We start from the raw sequence: 18,038 nt of genomic DNA on the forward strand, positions 1-18,038 counted from the left end.
AGGCTGAGGGCAGCTCCCCCAGGTCCTGCCAGCACGGTGCCACTCAGGAGGCACCGTGTCCAAGGGACCTCCCCTTCCACAGCTTTGGGAAGGGAGGAGGTGCTGGAGGCAATGCAATGGCCAATGCTGCAACCCATGTCGTGCTAAATCACAGAGCAGCCTGGTCTCCTCACCGCCAGCTGTCCCTGGGGACGGATGTGTCATGCTCTGGCTGCTCCACCAGGCTGTCTCCAGCAGGCCCAGCCTTCCCTGTCTCCAGCACAAAGGCTTCGCTGAGGGTTTCCCTGGTCTTTGATCCCCACTGGTGGGACACAAGTCTGCCTAGCCCAGGGGAAGCCAGCTCTAGGCACACATCAGCCTCACAGGAGGACATCAAGCCACCACGGGACATGGAGGACATGGGATATGGGAGGAGGACATGAAGGCACACCACAGGACACCCACCTCCCAGAGCCGCCGTGTCACCGCACTTCCCAGCAGCGTGCGCTGCCAAGGCTTTGTCCTCACTAGCGTGTGGCATGGCTGGGCAGCAGCTTTCATAACCCTTTTAACGATGTTATCTCTGCCATGAGATCAGCTCCGCAGTCTGGGCACGGCTGCAGATCCTTTCCAAAGCAGCATCAGTGCAGGCTCTGCTTCGTTTCAACAGCCCGAGCTGTGCCCACAATGGAACAGGCTCCGCACAGCGGTGGAAACGCCCCGCTCCCAGAGGGCAGCGATTCTCCTGCCACAGGCAGCAGCCCAGAGGTAAAGATAAGGGCTGCGACCCACTGCAGAGCTCAGACGTCACTTGAGTCCCTCTGCAGGCAACAAGAAGCCCATGAACAAGCGTGACAGCTTGGAGCCATTTGCTGGATGTCTCTTCCAGCTGCCTTTTGGGGGACAGCAGGCTTGCCTCCACTGCCAGCTTTGCTTTTAGGGCACATTGCAGCAAACAGGCTGGAAAGTCACTAAAGGGACACTGGGACACCAGGACACCGTGCCATAACACGCTGCTGGAGCCCAGCCCCCAACAGTACCAGTGCCAAGGGCCTCCTGTATGAGGAGCTCCCAGGTGTTTCCATGGGGGTCCCCCCCCCGCCGCCCCGCTGCATCCTCACCTCCAGGAGGGCAGTGGTGACGGAGCACATGCCCACCTCTGTATCATGCAAAACCCATTCACCACTCTCCACAGCTCTGCCCAAGCTCTCCCAGCACCCTCTTCCACAAAGCCCAGCAGGACCATCAGGGAGTGTTTTCCTTGCTAAGCCACAGCCTTCGATGGGAGGCACTCATCCAGAGTTTTTCCCATGGAGTTTGGACACAGGATCCGAGCCTCCTGCTGGCACACATCAACCCTTTCTGCTGCTTCTGCTTCCCATGGTGGTCAACAGCACCAGAAGTCCCATCTTCTCAGCTGGGCTCTGCACAGCATCAGCCGTGACCAAATTCCCCACAGAGAGGAGAGGCCCAAGGGGCATCATCCAGGCAGCAAGCAGAGAGCAGCTCCTGAGCTCTCCAGCCCATCTTGCAAAGCAGCTTGCAGGAGAAGCAACGGCCCAGCCACTTGTCCTCAGGAGCTTTAACCCTGTCTGACCCGAGGAAGAGGCCACCCCCAGAGATGTGCACCCTTGGCAGGGAAAGGTGATGCTGGAGTGCAACAGCCTGGGGTAAAACCCTGCTCTTTGAGGCCCTGTTTACTCATTTACTCCTTCTGGCTTTCCACAGTAAGAAGTGAACCCAACAAAGCCCAAACCCACCGAAATTAAGTTCTGTTCTATCTCAGTGCTAGTGATCTCCACAGCCAGCAGGTCCTGTCCCCATCCCTAAGGCTCGCTGCTTCATAATCCACATGGCCAGGCCTCACAGTGCCTATCGGACACGCAGAGCAGGGAGCCAGCCTAGAATAAGGAGCTGCCCCAATCCCATTCTTCCATGAAGAATTGCCTTCAGCTGGGAAAAACTAGGAACTAACAGACTCCTCACGCTGCCCAGCCCCACAGCTGGGCTCCAGCTGATGCCGATTCCCAGCAAGGCATGACAGGAGGTAGGAGAGCAATGGCAGTGCCAGGAAGGACAGACCCGAGCGCAGATTTCAACACAAACCAGGTTTGCTGGGATTCTTCCCCTGGGGATTTTCCAGTCTCCGCAGGGCCAGGCTGGAGCTGCCCAGCTCATGCTGCTCGTCCCCTGCCCTGCAGCCCACCGAGGCCACAAGGGACAAAGGGGCAGCTGCAGCCCCGCGCAGGGCTCCGTCCCCACCCGATGCTGTCTGTGCCTTTTTTCAGGAGCCGAACAGTGCGAACACCCTCAGCCAAATACCCTGAAATGCTAAAAGGAAATAAGCAGGAGGAAAAAAAAACTCACTTTAAGATATTTCCGTTTCTTCATGACGCGTTGTGACTGGGACTGGCTTGTCTTTCAGGGTAACTCAACCCATCCCTGCCCCGGGGCTGGGCTGCTGCACAGGCTCAACGCAAGCAAGAGGAGCGTGCGAGGTTCGCGGGGACACGTCCCCATCCCTGGCTAAGCCCCGTGTGCCCGTGCTGATGCAGAGCAGGCATTTATGCAGCTCCTGGCACAGCAGCAGTCTCCAGCGCCGCCCTGCCTCTGCCCACCTCCCCTGTGCAACCCAAGGAAAACGCACCAGTCGTGGGATTCGGGTGGTGCACACCAGGTCAAGAAGAAGGGAGAAAATGGAAAACAAATGGTCCTGCTCCTTTCCACAGCCTCCTTGTGTGGCACAGGGGACAGTGACACAGCCACAACAAGGGCACCCAGCTCCCCAGCCATTGTATCTGCCCAGCGAGGGCAGGGCTGCATCCAGTACTCTAAGAGGAGCTCACAGGGTGCTGGGGGGCCCTGGGTGTGTGGCAAGAGAGAAAGGCTGCTGTACACATCCAAACCAAGCACTTGAGAGTGGACAAGCGTGTCACCCTCTGTGGCATGTGTCCCCAGGGAGGTGTGGTTGGGTGCGAGCCCATAAGGCATGGCAAAAACCTCAAAAATCAGAGTCTGGTCCTCTGGATATCACAAAGCTGTTGGCTACAAGACAGAGTGTGTTGGGATGCTGGGGACAGCAATGGGATCCGGCCCAGGGATGGGGCTCACAGGTGGGGGTCCTTTCTTGGGTTGCTAAATGGGATCGCTCTTCTGTCCCCAAGCCAAGCACACACCCCCAGGGGGCCGGATCCCAGCAAGGCAGCGGTGATAGCATGGAAATTCCCACAGTATCTAGTGAGGAAGCCAGCCCTGTCGCACTGGAAACATTGGCCAGCGTGATGCTCATCAGCCATGTTCGGCTTCTAAAGCAGGAAGACAGAGCATTGTAAAGCAGATTATACTGATTTGCTTTCGCACAGTGCAGCGAGCGGCAGAAACAGGAAACATCACAATGGTCTTCAGTGTACCGGAGATGTCTCAATTGTTATACTCAGCAATACGCCTGTTCCTATTAATGTGCCATTCAGTTATTTAGGAGACCAACAGAAAATCTCTGCCAAAAGGGACAGGCATCTTTTCGCTTGTTCCACCCGCCTTTGAAGCAGCCCTACCCAAACCAGGAGGGTGAGCTGCCTGAAAACCGACTGTGCTGGATTCCGGGCGTACGGGGGGCGGTCCGGCACGGCAGAGACAAACATCCCCTTCGGAGAGGCTCCCTAAGCTACTCCAGATGTGATCTAGCCAAGTTATTACGGTAACAAGGAAATAAGTGGCAGAAAGCTGCTCACGAAATCCAACTGCTCTGCCTGAGGTTAGGAGGCACGTTCCTGTGCCGAGCTGCCAACAGACCTTGGTGCACGGAGCCGCCGCTGCGCTGCCGGGACGTGCAGCATGAAGGTGATTTCTTCAAGGAGGAGAACAAGAGCAGGGCTGTGCAGCAGCCTTTGAGAGCAGCCAGGAACTGCACGTGCAATGAAGCAGACGCTGACCGACAAGTGCTTCAGCAAGGAACAATTTCTTTTGTCCTTTTCTTAGTAACAAACGCTGCTGAGAACAAACTCAACAAATCCCAGAGAAGTTCAATGGCTTTTCTAACCAGCTTGTGCCCTCCATGTCCCTCTTCCTTCTCACTGTTTCTGCCCCACATTCACTAACAGGTTAGTGAATGAATCTGGGAGCAGAAAAGTTGTTGGAAAGGGGAAATAAGAGATGGGCAGCCCGCAGTGCCATTGCAGATCCCCAGCACCAAGGGTGCTCAGTGCTGTGTCCATTCGAGTCCCAAACACCTCCAAGGATGGAGGTCCCACAGCCTCTCTGGGCATTTGAGCACCCACATCACAGGAAAGCTGTTCCTCACACCTAACCCCAGTTTTCCACAAGCCCTGTCCAGCAGTACCTGCTGCCTGGGGCTGCTAGAGCCCTGCACGGCCGGAGGCGGGCGGCCATGCACAAGATGAGCCTGTGGCCAAAGAGCGACCACACCAAAGAAGGAACAAGGTGGGACTGGGCCTGTGGCCAAGAAGTGGCTCCACTGTAGGAAATAGGATGTGGTAGAGCAATTTGCTCGTTCCTCTTTTGACCCCGAGTAGCTATGGCCATCTTAGCCACACAGTCTCAAAGTTTCATCTCAAAATAACTCATTTCAAGACATGTTCCTGCCCTAAAAGCCCTCCCTGAGCCCTCAGTGGGATGTGAAAGCCCAACCAAGGTGAAGCGAGCAAGGGCACAGCCCACAGCCTCCCACCAAAGACAGGGTTTGCTCTTTCCTCCCTGACAGGGTGTGCAGGGGGAGCAATGCTAGCGGAGGGAAACCGTGGGCAGCCGAAGGGAGAAGTAGTGAAGCAAAGGTCAGTAGGGCTCAGCCAGCCTCTCCTGGAGACAACTTCTGAGCTCTCTCAAGGCACCGTGGAGAAAAACCTCAAAACTTCGTTTCCTTTCTCAGCAAGCCCCCACTGTAGGCAGGGTAACAGCAGTGAGGGGAGCATCCCAGAAGAGCCAGACCCCAGGGAGTGCCCATCTCTAATTGCTCAGGCAGGGCTCCAAAGCTGTGCCACCGAAGTGTCCCCAGGGCATGCCAGGGGATGGAGCTCCCAGGGACTGGGTTAATGCAGGGCTGGGAAGGGTGCTGCTGTACCTGCACCCCAACAAAGGGTGATCTGGCAGCATGAGCTGGCCAGCACTGCTGCATACTGGAAGCAATGGGACAGGGGGGTGCTATCCTGTTGCTGGCCCGGTGACTTTATAGCTTGCAGCCCAGAAAACGACCCAAACACCTCCAGCTGCTGCCACAGACACTCACCCTCCTGGAGTTTCACGCTCTGCAGGTAGAGAGGGTTCCTCAGCACGTTGCAGCGCCCGGGCTCGTCCTCCTTGGTGAAGAGCAGCAGGTCCGAGTACACGAAGAGAGTCACCTGGATGGCACAAGAGCAGCAAAGAAGGCATCAGGAACTCATCTGTCGGCACTCAGTGGCTTGGAAAGCTCCTCCACCCCGAGAAGACGCACCAGCCATGAGAGGCAGCCCAGACACCCCTGCCTTAAGGGACTGGTTGCTGTGACACCCCTCAGAGTGCTGCCAGAAAGCCTCGGACAAGGCTCCCCCAGCTTGGCAGCCACCTACCGAGGCTTGTGAAGTCCCGTGACAGAAGGGATAAACCTGCCCGACAGTGCAGCACCGCACAAACACACCCTCTCTGCTCTCTCGTGTCACTTCCCATTTACATGAGTTATAAATCAGGGGAGCAGGAGGAGAGAATGAGTTACCAACTAATCCCAGCACACTGCAGAATTTGCAGCCTAAAAGCAAACGTGGTCTCCCTGAACACACCCATGGAGGAGCCTCTCCCCGTTTTCACTCTTTGTATGCCCTGTTTTGTTCCGTTTGAGGGGGAAAAAAAATATTTTTTTTTCAAAAGCAGAACCCACAAGAGCAGTTGCAGGGAGCAAACTTGATAGCTTTTAAACACCACTGACAGGTAGAAAGCAAACACTGAACTGCACGTCTGCCCAGCTCTGTGCTTGAGCAGCCACTCAAGTGTCCTAGAAGCTGGGAGCTACTCCAGAGCAGTAGTATGTGCTCACAACTCAAAAGGCAGATTGTGTTCTGCTTCTGGCTCTTGCCTGAGGTTGCTCGTTCAATCAGTACAGATTATTGTGTTTTTTAAAATGGAAGAATCGGCTCCTCCGCTGTACTGGAGATCCTTGACCCAGAAGCCTGGCTGGGTGAGTGGCCTGGTGCAATCGCTGTGCCAGGAACTGGGGTTTGAGCCTGTCCAGCTCTTCGGCAGAAGGTGGGGGCATGCAGCAAAGCTTAGAAGATGCCAGGAAGGGGCTGCAACATGCCAGGGGGCACACTGATGCTGGACCCTCTGCATAATGCTGAACCATGTTCTGCTCTGGTCTCTGGACACTGCACATGAGCACACAGCTGCTTTTAGCCACTCCTCAGGATGCTCCCAGATGCCTCCCAGCACAAAAGGAGAGCACTTTACAACACCGAGCAGCAGCAAGGAGGGTTTTGTGGCCTTTTAGCAACTCATTTGCAAAAGCAGAAAACAACCCAGCATCCCAGGGGCTGGCACCACTGCCACCACCAAGTCACCCTCTGAAAGGTGACTTTGCCCAGGACAGGGTCTGAGTCACTGTTTATGGGGACGCATTCCTGGTACAGTTTGTCTCCGTGCCCGGCGGCTGACGGGCACATGTCAGGAGGGGGACGAGCTGGGCAGCAATTTATCACACGGTGCTGAGTCGCGTGTCAGGACAGCGCATCTGACTTTGCAACCAAAATCAGGCCCTTCCCACATGATTTCTCCTTGCTGTGCAAATTCATTTTTGTGGGATTCTTAATAAGCAGAAAGCTACCAGCGTAGCTTTAATGGACAATTAAAGCAGGGAGTGTCTGTTTCTGTCTGTATTATTTGGAAAATCCCTTCCTCTTGCTCTCAACATGGCATTGGCCTAGTGCCCACATTTCCCTTCTTCATTACTTCTGACATTATTATTACTAATACAAGGAACAGCAAAGTACCAACCACACTATACTTTCTCCTATGCCTCTCTTGCTCCATGCGGCACACTTCGAGGGACATGCCCCAGTGCCATCCCAGGACCCTCAGTCTCAATGTTCAGGCATTTTGAGAAGAGCAGCTCAACAAAGCCAAGGAAGTAAAAGCACGACCAGCAAGCGATAAGAGAAGAAATGGAGGAAAGAAAACACACACCTAACACACAAGGAATTTTAAAGGGAAAGAAAAAGGGATCGAAGAACTAGCAGGGAAAAAAAGCTACTTTGAAACCAAACAGATTTAAATGGGGAAACATGGCAACACAAACACGTGTCAAGTGTTTGCAGGTACCATTGGGCTTTTACGGGAAGATGGGACTGATTGAATTCAGGATGCAGAGGAGATAAAAGCACGGTTGGTGTGGGTTAAGTAAGAGCATCTCTATTAGATGCTGCTTCCAGGAAGATGTTTGATTTCAGAGCAGCTCTGCACAGCAGGCAGGTTTACAGATGTCGGGGGGGGGCACAATGCGAGGCTGCCCCTCGCAGGCACGCAGCCGAAGCCCACCGACAGCACCCCGGTGCTGCGAGGCTGGGCTCGAGCTGGTCCTGCTGGCAGAGGTGGGAGCGAGACCCCCCCGCAGGGCTGAGCACAGAGCCTGGAGCCCTGGCAACCCCTGGGCAGCAGCCAGGAGGTGGGAGAAGAGGCAAGGGATGGAGCCAGCTGGCCAGGGATGCACCCAGGGCTGTCCCTACACCGCAGCCTCAGGGCAGTGTGCCCCTAACAGCCCCTTGCAGACAGGTCTGGTACCTGCCGTGATGTGTCACAGGGCTCACAAGAAAGAAAGAGCAAACAAAAAATAAACGCAGCGCCTGCACTCGTCCAGGCATGGCACAGAATCCACCAGAGCTGCTCCTCAGAGAGTTTGAGTATCTTTGTCTGTTTTCCAGAACTAACTTCACACTCTAAAATGAGAACGAAAATGAATGGGATGATGAAAGGACTCCTCTGAAGGCAGGGACAGGCACACCTGTGTTATTACTAGAGTGGAGCATGGCCACATGGCAGTCATCACACCGACGTTTCAGTGGGAGGGAGTAGATTGTACAGGAAAAAAAAAAGTTTGGAGAGGCTGACACTGATGTCTCAGACTGTTCATCAGCGTGTGCTTGCTCCACAGCAAGCAGCAAAGACCCTTCTGTGGATAGATTTGACTAACTACAGAATGTAACTAGCAAAATATTGTTACAGAAGGAAGAGGTACATTTAAAGAGTTTCATAAAAGAAAACATGAGAAAATGAAAGCCAGGAGGGGAGGTGGGAAGTGCTGGGTTATGTGCTTCCCCAGGAGAACAGGGGACCAGCGCCGCAGAGCCCTGCCGCAGGAAGGGGGAAGCGATGGCTGGGCCTCCTCAAGCAAAGCATGGTAAAAAAAAACAAAAACAACATGACAGAAAGGTGCTCAGGAATTAAGCCTTGCAGCCAAAGCAGCTTGGCAGTCAGGCTTAAGAATAGTTAACTTTCCTCCTAAGCCTGTGCTCTTCTGCATACCTACACACTGCCGCTGCTGTTTGGGGTAGGGCAGGGAGGGGTCTGCATCCAGTAACTGCAGTGGTTTCAGCAGCACAGCCCCGCAGGACGGGTCAGTGCCCACCCTGCCTGCAGACACAGCTCCCCCTCTCCAGCAGCAGTTTCACAGCCATGCCCAGCAAAGCAGAAGGAGCTGAGGAAGCAAAGTGAAGCAGAGGCAAAGTGAAGAAGAGGTCTTCCATGACAGAGCTCTCAGATGCTGATCACACAGTGGTGATCGCCTGCATCACTGGCCAGAGATTGCTGTCTGCAGTTGGCTAGAGCAAGCCCAGCTATCTCAATCACACATCTTTCCCTGGGACAGATCTACACACATTTCGTATCCATTTACTAGTACTGAATTCTCCTCCAAAAGAAATGGGTGCAACCTCAAAGTCCAGTTAGAACAGCATGAGGGTTGTATCTGCAAGGCTCATGTGCCCCCAGTCACTGGGATGATCTAAATGAATGAAGTTTTCTTAACCTTCCTTGAGTTTTCCAAATCTAGAGTTATCCTCATGGCTGTCTGGGGGGCCCATGCAAATCTCATATACTCTAGGAAGCAGACATGACTGGTGGACTCACCAGACCACGACTAACACTGCTCCCCTCATACAGGCTGCTAACACCCACACACTGCTATTTGCTGCTCCCCCATCACATGCTTCAAAGTCACAGCTTTCTGGGCTACAGCTCTGCACAGCCAGTAATTCACTTGGTTTTCACAGAGACCACAGGAATGGGAGCACACAAACAAAAATAATCAAGTTTCCACAGCTTAGTACATCAGCATCAGTCAGCTGAGCCCCAGTCTAAGTACAGAAGCGGTCTAAGCTTTGCAGGCAGGGTAGGTGCACACACACTAGGCACAGTGCTTTGGAGACAGCATGAACTTCCCAGGTCAGGGAAATTTTATTAGGTTCAGTATATGCTAAAGCCTTTGAGTCGCTGCTTGCCATGCTACAGCCCTAGCCCTCTAACCATCATCCCGGATTTTGACTTCCAAATGGCTCCATACTGAATTGATGTTCTCCTACCAAGACATCCCAAGCCTTTCAGCCCACAATGCATTTACCCTTTTACAACCTTACACATTTTTTCTGTCAAGATTATTGGCAAGGGGGCTATATACTCAGCAAGGAGTTTATACGCTCAGCTAGACTTTGATGAAGTCTACACCACACTTTCCTAAAGCAGATCCATGGCGATGATTTCACCTGTTAATCTTGAGCCTCACCTTGGCTTACTGGAATCAAACCCTTTTCTACTGTGAGCATTTGGGGAGAGCAAGCACTTCAAAGGGTTGTGCACCTATGCTCAAACACAAGTATAAGCAGCGGCTGAGCAGATGGGGAAATGGTGCCACCCAATTCAGAAATGATGAAGATGAGGACATAAAGAAGCAGTGGAGAAGAAGGAATGGAGTGTGTAGAACTAATGTGGTGGAGGGAGGAGGTGAACATAAGCTTCTGATATTGTCAGCCAAATGAAGCTGTCTAAAAAAGACTGAAAATAGCATCTTGAAACATCTGTGCCAGGAAGTAGGGTTTTAGTCAATCCATTGTGTTGGCCAAACCCAGCCACCAACAGGGAGCTAGCAACTCCATCAATGGCCAACAGGGACAAGAACTCACATTCAACACCTGGGAAAAACAACATAAGGCCCTTGCCTTGCAGAGAAGGGCCTAAAGCCTGGGTGTGCTGGTCTCCATTCACCAGGCTTCTGGCAGAGCTGGGGCTTTCGGGGTTCAAGGTAGGACCGCCCTGACCTGCAGACCCTGCCAGGATGGCAGAGAGCTGAGAAGGGGTTGAGTGTGGTCTATGGTGTGAAAGTACCACAGGGTGTTGCAAAATTGCCTCCAGGTATGTTAGAAAGGCACCAAGAAGGACAAAACCCACGTTCAACACCTTGAGCGCAGTTGCCTGCATCACACAGGTTCCTCCGGCATTCCGCAGGCTGGAGGGACTTCAGAAGACCGTAAAAGCGGGAATTGCAACGAAGTCTAGACAGGATGTGATTAAGGCCTGAATAAGGATTGCCCCAGAGGTAAGGTCAGGGAAAGGACAGATTCTGGCAAGCCTCCAGAGAGATATGTTGACTCCTTTAGGAGATGGCAGAGAGCTTGCTCAGTGACAAGAACACCTTGCCAGGCATGGAAACTGCCAAGGGAAAAATATTCCTGTTTAAAAAATAAAAATGAGACGCAATCTCCATTTCCAACCCCTTCACCTGGGCTCTCAAGCCATTCAAGCAAAGCAGAACAACAAGCAGTCCTGCAAATCACAGGAGCAGTGGTCCAGTTTGAGAGAGGCTGCATGGGAGAAGCAATGGAAAAGTGGGAAGATTCAAGGAACAAGGTAGAAAGGACCCACCAGAAACAAGACAGCCTCTGTTGAGGCAGCAGAGAAGTCTGGAACAGGAGTGAGCTCAAGTGAAAAGAGAAGTCGGAGCCCTTCTGAACCAGGGAATCTCTGTTATGGCCAGGCTACTTTAGGTCCTACTGGCCTCAGAAGTTTCTCTCACAGCCTGTCAGGACTAAAGCAGACACCCTTGCCTTGCTCCACTGGAGAAAGGAGGTCTCTGGCCTTCCAGAAAAGTACACACCGATTCCTTGAAGCTCTGCAAAGCCCTGCTGTGATGCTGTAAGTGACGCACTGCAAACATTCCCAGGGATGTGGCTTATGTCCCAGGGTCCTACCTACAGCTTCTGGCTCCTGCCAATATCAGGCTCAGCACCACACCCCAGTTCATGCTGAGGAAAAGACTCCTGCCTTCCAAAGCAGATGCTGCCCCATGCTTGTTCCCATTCATTGCTTCTATTTTTTTTTCCCTTGCGCTTAGTCACAGCTTCTTGCCTTGCCCCTCTGCCAGGCATTCACAGATACTACAGCCTCAAGGCACCATCATTCTCAAAGGCTGTCTCATGTTCCTGGCCACTGTACAGCATCCTGCCCTTTCCTGGCAGCAGCTCCAATTGGGAAATCCTTTTCCAGCCTCATGCTCATCCTTAGGGCATCATAAGCAAACAGAGTCATTTCCCTGAGACAACCTTCTCCTAATCCTGCCCACAACTGGGTCTCCAAACTAGCTAAGGTGGCCATTTGGTGGCAGAGCAGCACACCTCCTTCAAACATGCTTGTCCTGAGACTCTCCATCATCTAAATACGAACATCCTCATGTACACATGCTTCACCCAGGCTAAAAAATGGTGTGAGTTACTCAATTATTTTACATTTGGCTGCTTCTTCAGACCTCTGAGTCTGACCTGAAGGCAAATAATTCCAAACCATCCAGGAGAAGCATCCTGGCTTCAAGCTAGCCACCACATTTCAAAGCTGCACAGCCATGCATTTATCCGACTTTTCATTCAGGCAGGTGCCCAGAAGACTCTGAACAGCAAAGAACAGCAGGACAGACAGGGGAAGAGTTTTATTTATAAATGAGTGACAAGTTTCCTAATGGGTGATACAATTTTTCACAGAGCTTGGCAGGAAAAAAAAATAAAAAAAGAATCAAATCAAAATAAGGGATGAATTACATGTTGAAAACCAGAGGGACAGCGAGAGAAGTCACTCAAGGCAATCCTGAATGGTTTTGTACCATTCAAGCAAATAATTTCTGGGATTCTGCCACCCAAAAGGTGTTACACAGAAACTAAGGTTACTCAAGTAAAAGTAACCTTCTGCAGTTCTGTGAAGATGACACATTGCTCAGTCCAACTAAATTCAAAATATTCTGTACAGTGTTTCCTGTACAGTAGTGAGATTCACTGAAAATGCCCCCAAAGAAACTGTAGTTTCCTTCAGCACTAGTGAGCAGTGCACGAGTGGGCTGTCCTGGCTGCTCTCTTCACTGAGCCACCTTCTCTGTCCACGTTGCAGAGTTTGCAGACTTTACAGCTAGAGGCGAGCAAAGCTAACAGAAAATGTACTCAACATTTCCAATCTCTGCCAGTTTGGATGTTGAGAGCTGTCGAATACATGGGTTCAGCATGCAACCAAAACTTAGTTGTTTCCCCAGATTTTTAATAGCTTTAATAGCTTTTTTTTTAATAGCTTTTAATTAGCTTTCTAATAATGTTGCAGAAAAGGAGCTGAAATAATACAAAGGATTTTGGAAAGGACACGAGACCTGCTTCATGAACTACATTTCTAAAAAGCCCTGTGATGTGTTCCATGGCTAGATCTCTAAACTGGCACAAAATATTCTTAAACTCCCTCTTCCTTGGCCTGTCTGAGGCTGGCATGAATTTGCCCTCCACAGTTTCTCCTTCGTGAGTGTGAAGGAAGACAAAAAAGCTGATTTCTACCAAAAATAAACATACCGACATTAAGTTTATCCCATGGTAAACTGGCTACAAGTTTCTCTAGATATCATAGTAATAGAAGTACTGCACAGTAGATCATTTCCCTTCTCAGTATACTATATGAGCGTAGAAAAGTGAGTTTAGAAAGCTCAGACAGCATGGAAAATGTCTTACCTGTATAGTCCTGCTTCTGCTCTCATGAAGAAGCAGCTCCTCTGACAGAAGCAGAGTCCGGGCTGGGTTGCAAAGATCTAAGGGCTACATTTGAAAGGAAAAGGAAAAAAAAAAAAAAAAAAGAGAGAGAGAAAAGAAAAAAAAAGAAACAGTCAAACCTTCCACTGGAAGTGTGGTTTGCCAGAAAAGCTTTCCACCCACCAAACCCACTTTGTCTTCACTTCAAGCTGTAACTCATTCAGGGAGAGCCGCCCCACGCTGCCCTCAAAAGGACAGAGAGCATGCAGTCCAGCACCGTGACAGAAAACCTTACACCTAACACCTACGTCAGGCTCATCTATAAAAAGACAATAATCAGCTGCTCTCTGCTTTGTACTTTAACAGCTCTGAACCACGCAGGCTGGGTTATGGGTGCTCTTCAGCAGGAAGCACAACCACAGCAGCAGCACGTTAGGTTCCCACCTCCCTCAGACGTTTGCTACACGATTTTATGGATGCCTCTCACATAAGTTTAAACAACTTTATGTGGCTGGCCTTCCCATGCCACATCCAGCTCGCAGATCAGTGCCTCCAGCTCATCTCAGTCTCACACCGGAGCAGAGCAGGAGAGGTTTGGCTGTCCCAGCTGCTGCCCAGCCCAGCGCAGCCCTCGGAGGATCCTCCGGAGCAGCACGGCCAGCAGGCGGGGGTGAGGGAACCCTGCACAGGGGCCGTGCAGGACGAGACCGTGCAAAGCATAAAAACCACTTCCTGAAGTGGCAGAAACGGCCCAGACTCAACCTAAGACAAATTTTGGCCAGATGAGTAAATAGCCAGGAGTGCTAACTGTGTTCCTACCCAACACCAAACAGCGTGTTAATGTCAGTGGCCACCCAGGTGCTGCTGGGGAGGACAGAGGTGAGAACAAGGCCAGCCCCCAGCACCAGCCCCTGTCTACCCCTGAGGAGTTCCCTGTCTCCGGCCAGAGTCACAGACAACAGAGATCACGGGTTTGAGCCCAAAGCAGATGGCCTGAGCTGACACGATAGTATTGCTGCTAACAGGAGGAATGATGGCTTCCTACAGCCTCAGAGATGCTGTATCCATCAGTAATGTCCCCAAACATACAGACCTTCTGGGGTTTTGGCCATATGAAGGGCAAAAATGGAAGGCACAGAAGTAGTTACAGCTACCACCACCACATTTAAGGTGTGATTTTATGAAAGTCATTTGTGGAACTGGGGAGTGAGAGTATCCTCTGCCAAAACACTACTGCTTTGGATCCTTGTCAATTGTTTTAGTGCTGGCCACAAACTGGACTACAAAAGCCCTGTCTACACACTAATAACAGCACGAAGAACCCATATTGATCTTCAGTTGCACCAAGTTGGTTGCTGAAGCCTGAACACTGGTATACCTTCTCCTGTTTCAACCAAGCACCCAAGGGCCTGACTTGAAAGCTGAAACGGGAAAGTCCAGCTTGGGCAGGACACAGCTTCCTCAGAGAAAGTACCTGGCACCATGCTGAGCACAGCCAGCTCTAGGGAAGAGAGTTGAGGCTGACAGGGGATCCACGCATTGGTATGTACTTCTAATATACTTCCAGCCACACTCACCTGCACAAAGACGGGGAATACCAGCACTTTGGGAGCCAGCGTCACGTACGTGCCATAACTGGAGTGCGGGATGTGTGGCCTCACTATGGTACAGTTCTGGTAGTTCCCATAGCTCTTCATCGTCTGCACAGTCTTCATCAGCCTGGATTTTCTCCCAGAGCCCGTGTGTGACTTCCCTTTGCATCCATTTCCTGGACCAAGAGAGGAAGCAGAAGCGTACAGAAAATCAGGAGAGAGATCTTGCAGAGCTACTGCACATCGCTGGCACGGCTCCTGCTCTCGCAGGCTGGAGGATGGCACAAAATCTAATGGGAATAGCTGGAGCCTGGAGCTGCAGGGACGTTCATCACTCTGCTGTCAAAGTCTCTTGGGGTTTCATGAAATAACAGCACTGACTTCATTTTTCCTAATGCAAAATGAGATGCCTTGTCACGTTTATGCACAATCAAGAGCTACGTTCTTGCTGGACCAGGACTCCACTGGGTTACCCCACAGCACCAACACATCTGTGTGCACACCAACATGAACCCAAAGTCACAGCCACCCCAGCCGCAGGCCAGCACATCTCCTTGTGTTTGGGTGTATGCTGTCTTCTGCACAGTTTACGAATACAGTGCTTCAGAGAAAGTGATGTGGTGCGATTATATACAGCTCCCTATGCAGTAATGAGAGCACAAGATAAAAAACAAAGAAAAAGAAAAACCCCAAACACAACCTGAATCACACAAGCACCAAGGAGCTTCCCCGTTCCCCCCATCAGGAAGTAGCTGCCTGCACCACCAAACTACAGCCATTCCCCTTCCAGTGGGGGCAAATCATCTATGATTAACTCTGGGTGGGGAAAGAACACTGGAAATGTAAGCCCTGGGACATTTTTATCCACAGAAGTCCTGCCTGTGCTGAATTCAGGGTATGGGTGTAAGAAAAGTACGGGAATTTCACATCATGGGGTGGGGTTGATGTTTTTAATCACAGCTTTTAGAAGACATTCAGATTAGAGAAAGGGACATAAGCAATGAACACATTCATGCGCAAGGGATCAACCCATGTCTTTCCAAATCATTCCGGGATGTGATGGTTACTCAGACATGGGGGTGACTTTGGAAAGGATGACCTCAGTTTGCATGAGGCTGGCACAACACCATCCACTGTCTTTCAGCATCACATTTTGGTGCTGGAAGAAGTCCGAGCAGCCTGACTGGCTTTTGGCTCTGTCCCACTTTACCACAAAAAGCCATCATCCTCACCCAACAGAGGGATTACACAGAAGTGGTGTAACCCAGCCTCAGCTGGGCGAGCACAGCTATGACTTCTCCCAGCAAGCCAGCTCCAGCTCCCATGGCCACTCCATGCCTGCAGCCTGCATCGCTCAAGGCCAGGAGACATTAGGTGATATGCCAGACCAGTCCCAGAATCTCTAAAATAATTGATAATTCTCTGATTAAAAGCATTATGGATTATTCTTGTCCCATACTACCTGCTGCTTGAGTGAGCCCTTCCTCTCCCTATTGCTGGGTAATGGCTGCTGTATAGGATTTCTAAACCATTTCCTCCCAGCGTTTGAATACATCCAGCCAGCTCCCAGCAGCATTTTGCCTCATGAGTACAGGCACAGGACACAGAGTGCCCTGAGGATGCTGTCCCTGGGCAGAAACTATCTCAGAGATGAGGTGAGAGCATCACAGATTGTTGGGAGCTGGTGCCTCTACTCACAAGCACCTATGAGCACCAAAACAGTTCAATGGGCGATGCACTGGAGGCAGCAATGCTGAGGATGCCTTCACATATCTCTTCCTCCCCAGACCCATTAGATGGAGCCAAGGGGAGACCAACAGACAGGACCAGAACCAGATGGGAGGTGCCCAGCTGCCCTCTGTGCTGCTCTGCTCTCTGGTGCACAAGGACAGCACGGCTGCCAGCAGGGAGCAGCTCTGCAACGTTTCCTCTTGAGAGCACAAGATCCATCAGGTCCCAGAGCCTTAGCACCCTCTGGTCAACCCTGCTCTGTTCTAAAACTCACAGGCAACAACTCCCATGGGAAATGAACAGGTCTCTAACCAAAAATTCAATGTTTCTTCTGAAGAAGCCCCTCTGAAAACTTACAGCACCTCCTCTCTCCAGCAGCTGATGAACCGAAGCAGCTCAGGTCCAGCAGGTAGACCAGGTGAGAAGCTGGAGCATTAGCCCAGGACCCTCACCCATGGCAACGTCTCAGGATTATGAGGAGCAAACCCTCCTGCAGCCCCCACTAGAAGGGTGCCGCAGAAGAGACCCCCGAGCAGCCCCATGCCCTTCCTCCCATCACAGCAGCTTTCAGCGTGGTGGCTTCAGCAACAAACACCCACAGCCTTCCTGAGCAGAAATGGGCCGAAACACTTCTGAACATGGCTCAGAGTAGATAGGGTATGGTCCAAAGCAAACATATGAACCTACCCAACATTATATATTCCACTAAGTATTAGGAAGTAGTGTGTTTGCTTTCGGATAAATGCCAGCAGAGCCAGACCACGCTCTGCTGGCAATCCAAACCTGCTGTTTACTGTTTGCTTTAACAGCCTGCCTTTGCAGGGGGGCAGTTCTCGTGACCCAGAGGTTGTTTCCACCTCTGAGTACAATAATTCTGACATTTTCTCCTTCCCTTTCTCATGGTTGTGCTGCCAGATAAAAATCAAAGCACGAGAGACAGCCCAACATAGGACAGATGTAAACTGTCTGGGCCACTCAGGGTTTGTTTTTCCACTTATCCCTAAATCACCTCATTTCATTTGAAGCATTCATCACCTGCACAAGTCCCGTTTTCACATACTGGCACAGAAACGCATCCAGCCTGCCTGAAGCATCAGCTCCTGTCTCAGTGTGACTGGTGGCCACCTCCGCACTGCCACATTTAATCATCACTCAGGTTAACTACTGCGTCCTTCTCTCTGAAGACTTAGTGTTAAATAAACTGAAAATAATCATTAAAAATTACTGTGGGAAGAAGCCTGAGTCTGTCAAATTCCACTCTGCTGTGAGAACAAGTGCCCGTGGTTCAGCTCATCTTCGCACAGGTTCCACAAACAGTGGGGAAGAGCTGCAGTTATCCCCGGTGCAGAACAGCCCCTGCAGCTCAGCCACGGGACTTTCTTCCAGCTGCAGAGCCCCAAGGACAGGGGCATTCAAACACCAAGGCTCCCTCCTGCTCCCCAGCATCCCCATCACGGCTTTACCAGCCACACACCGCACCATCCTTGGGCACTGCCCAATCTTTATAAGCAGCACAAACTTTTCTAGCTAGAAATTGCACTGAAAATAGTGCCCATGTCAGGGAGGGACAGCTGAGTCACAGACTCCTGCAAGATCATACCTATTAGGAGGTTGGCTTCGCTGTAGACATGCAGATAACCCTTGGGCATCCGAACAGAGCAGAGTGCAAGTGCTACCTCCTAAAGTTCCTGAATCAAGCAGCAGGCAAAAGGTGTTTTTG

At 51.4% G+C, this 18,038-nt stretch overlaps 1 protein-coding gene across 4 annotated transcripts in view; it reads right to left on the reverse strand.

The window, feature by feature from the left end:
- The window catches only part of RGS3 (regulator of G protein signaling 3), a 78,115-nt gene that overhangs the window by 35,633 nt on the left and 24,444 nt on the right, over positions 1 to 18,038 (reverse strand). For all 4 annotated transcript variants that reach the window (XM_068656809.1, XM_068656810.1, XM_068656812.1 and 1 more), the window contains 3 exons: positions 14,573 to 14,763; positions 12,978 to 13,061; positions 5,222 to 5,333 (listed from right to left, as the gene is read on the reverse strand). In XM_068656809.1, coding sequence (XP_068512910.1) covers positions 5,222 to 5,333; positions 12,978 to 13,061; positions 14,573 to 14,763 — 387 coding nt within the window. The remainder of the gene's footprint in view (positions 1 to 5,221; positions 5,334 to 12,977; positions 13,062 to 14,572; positions 14,764 to 18,038) is intronic.

This window comes from Anas acuta, chromosome 20, assembly GCF_963932015.1.
Source record: "Anas acuta chromosome 20, bAnaAcu1.1, whole genome shotgun sequence".
Taxonomy (NCBI): Eukaryota; Metazoa; Chordata; class Aves; order Anseriformes; family Anatidae; genus Anas; species Anas acuta.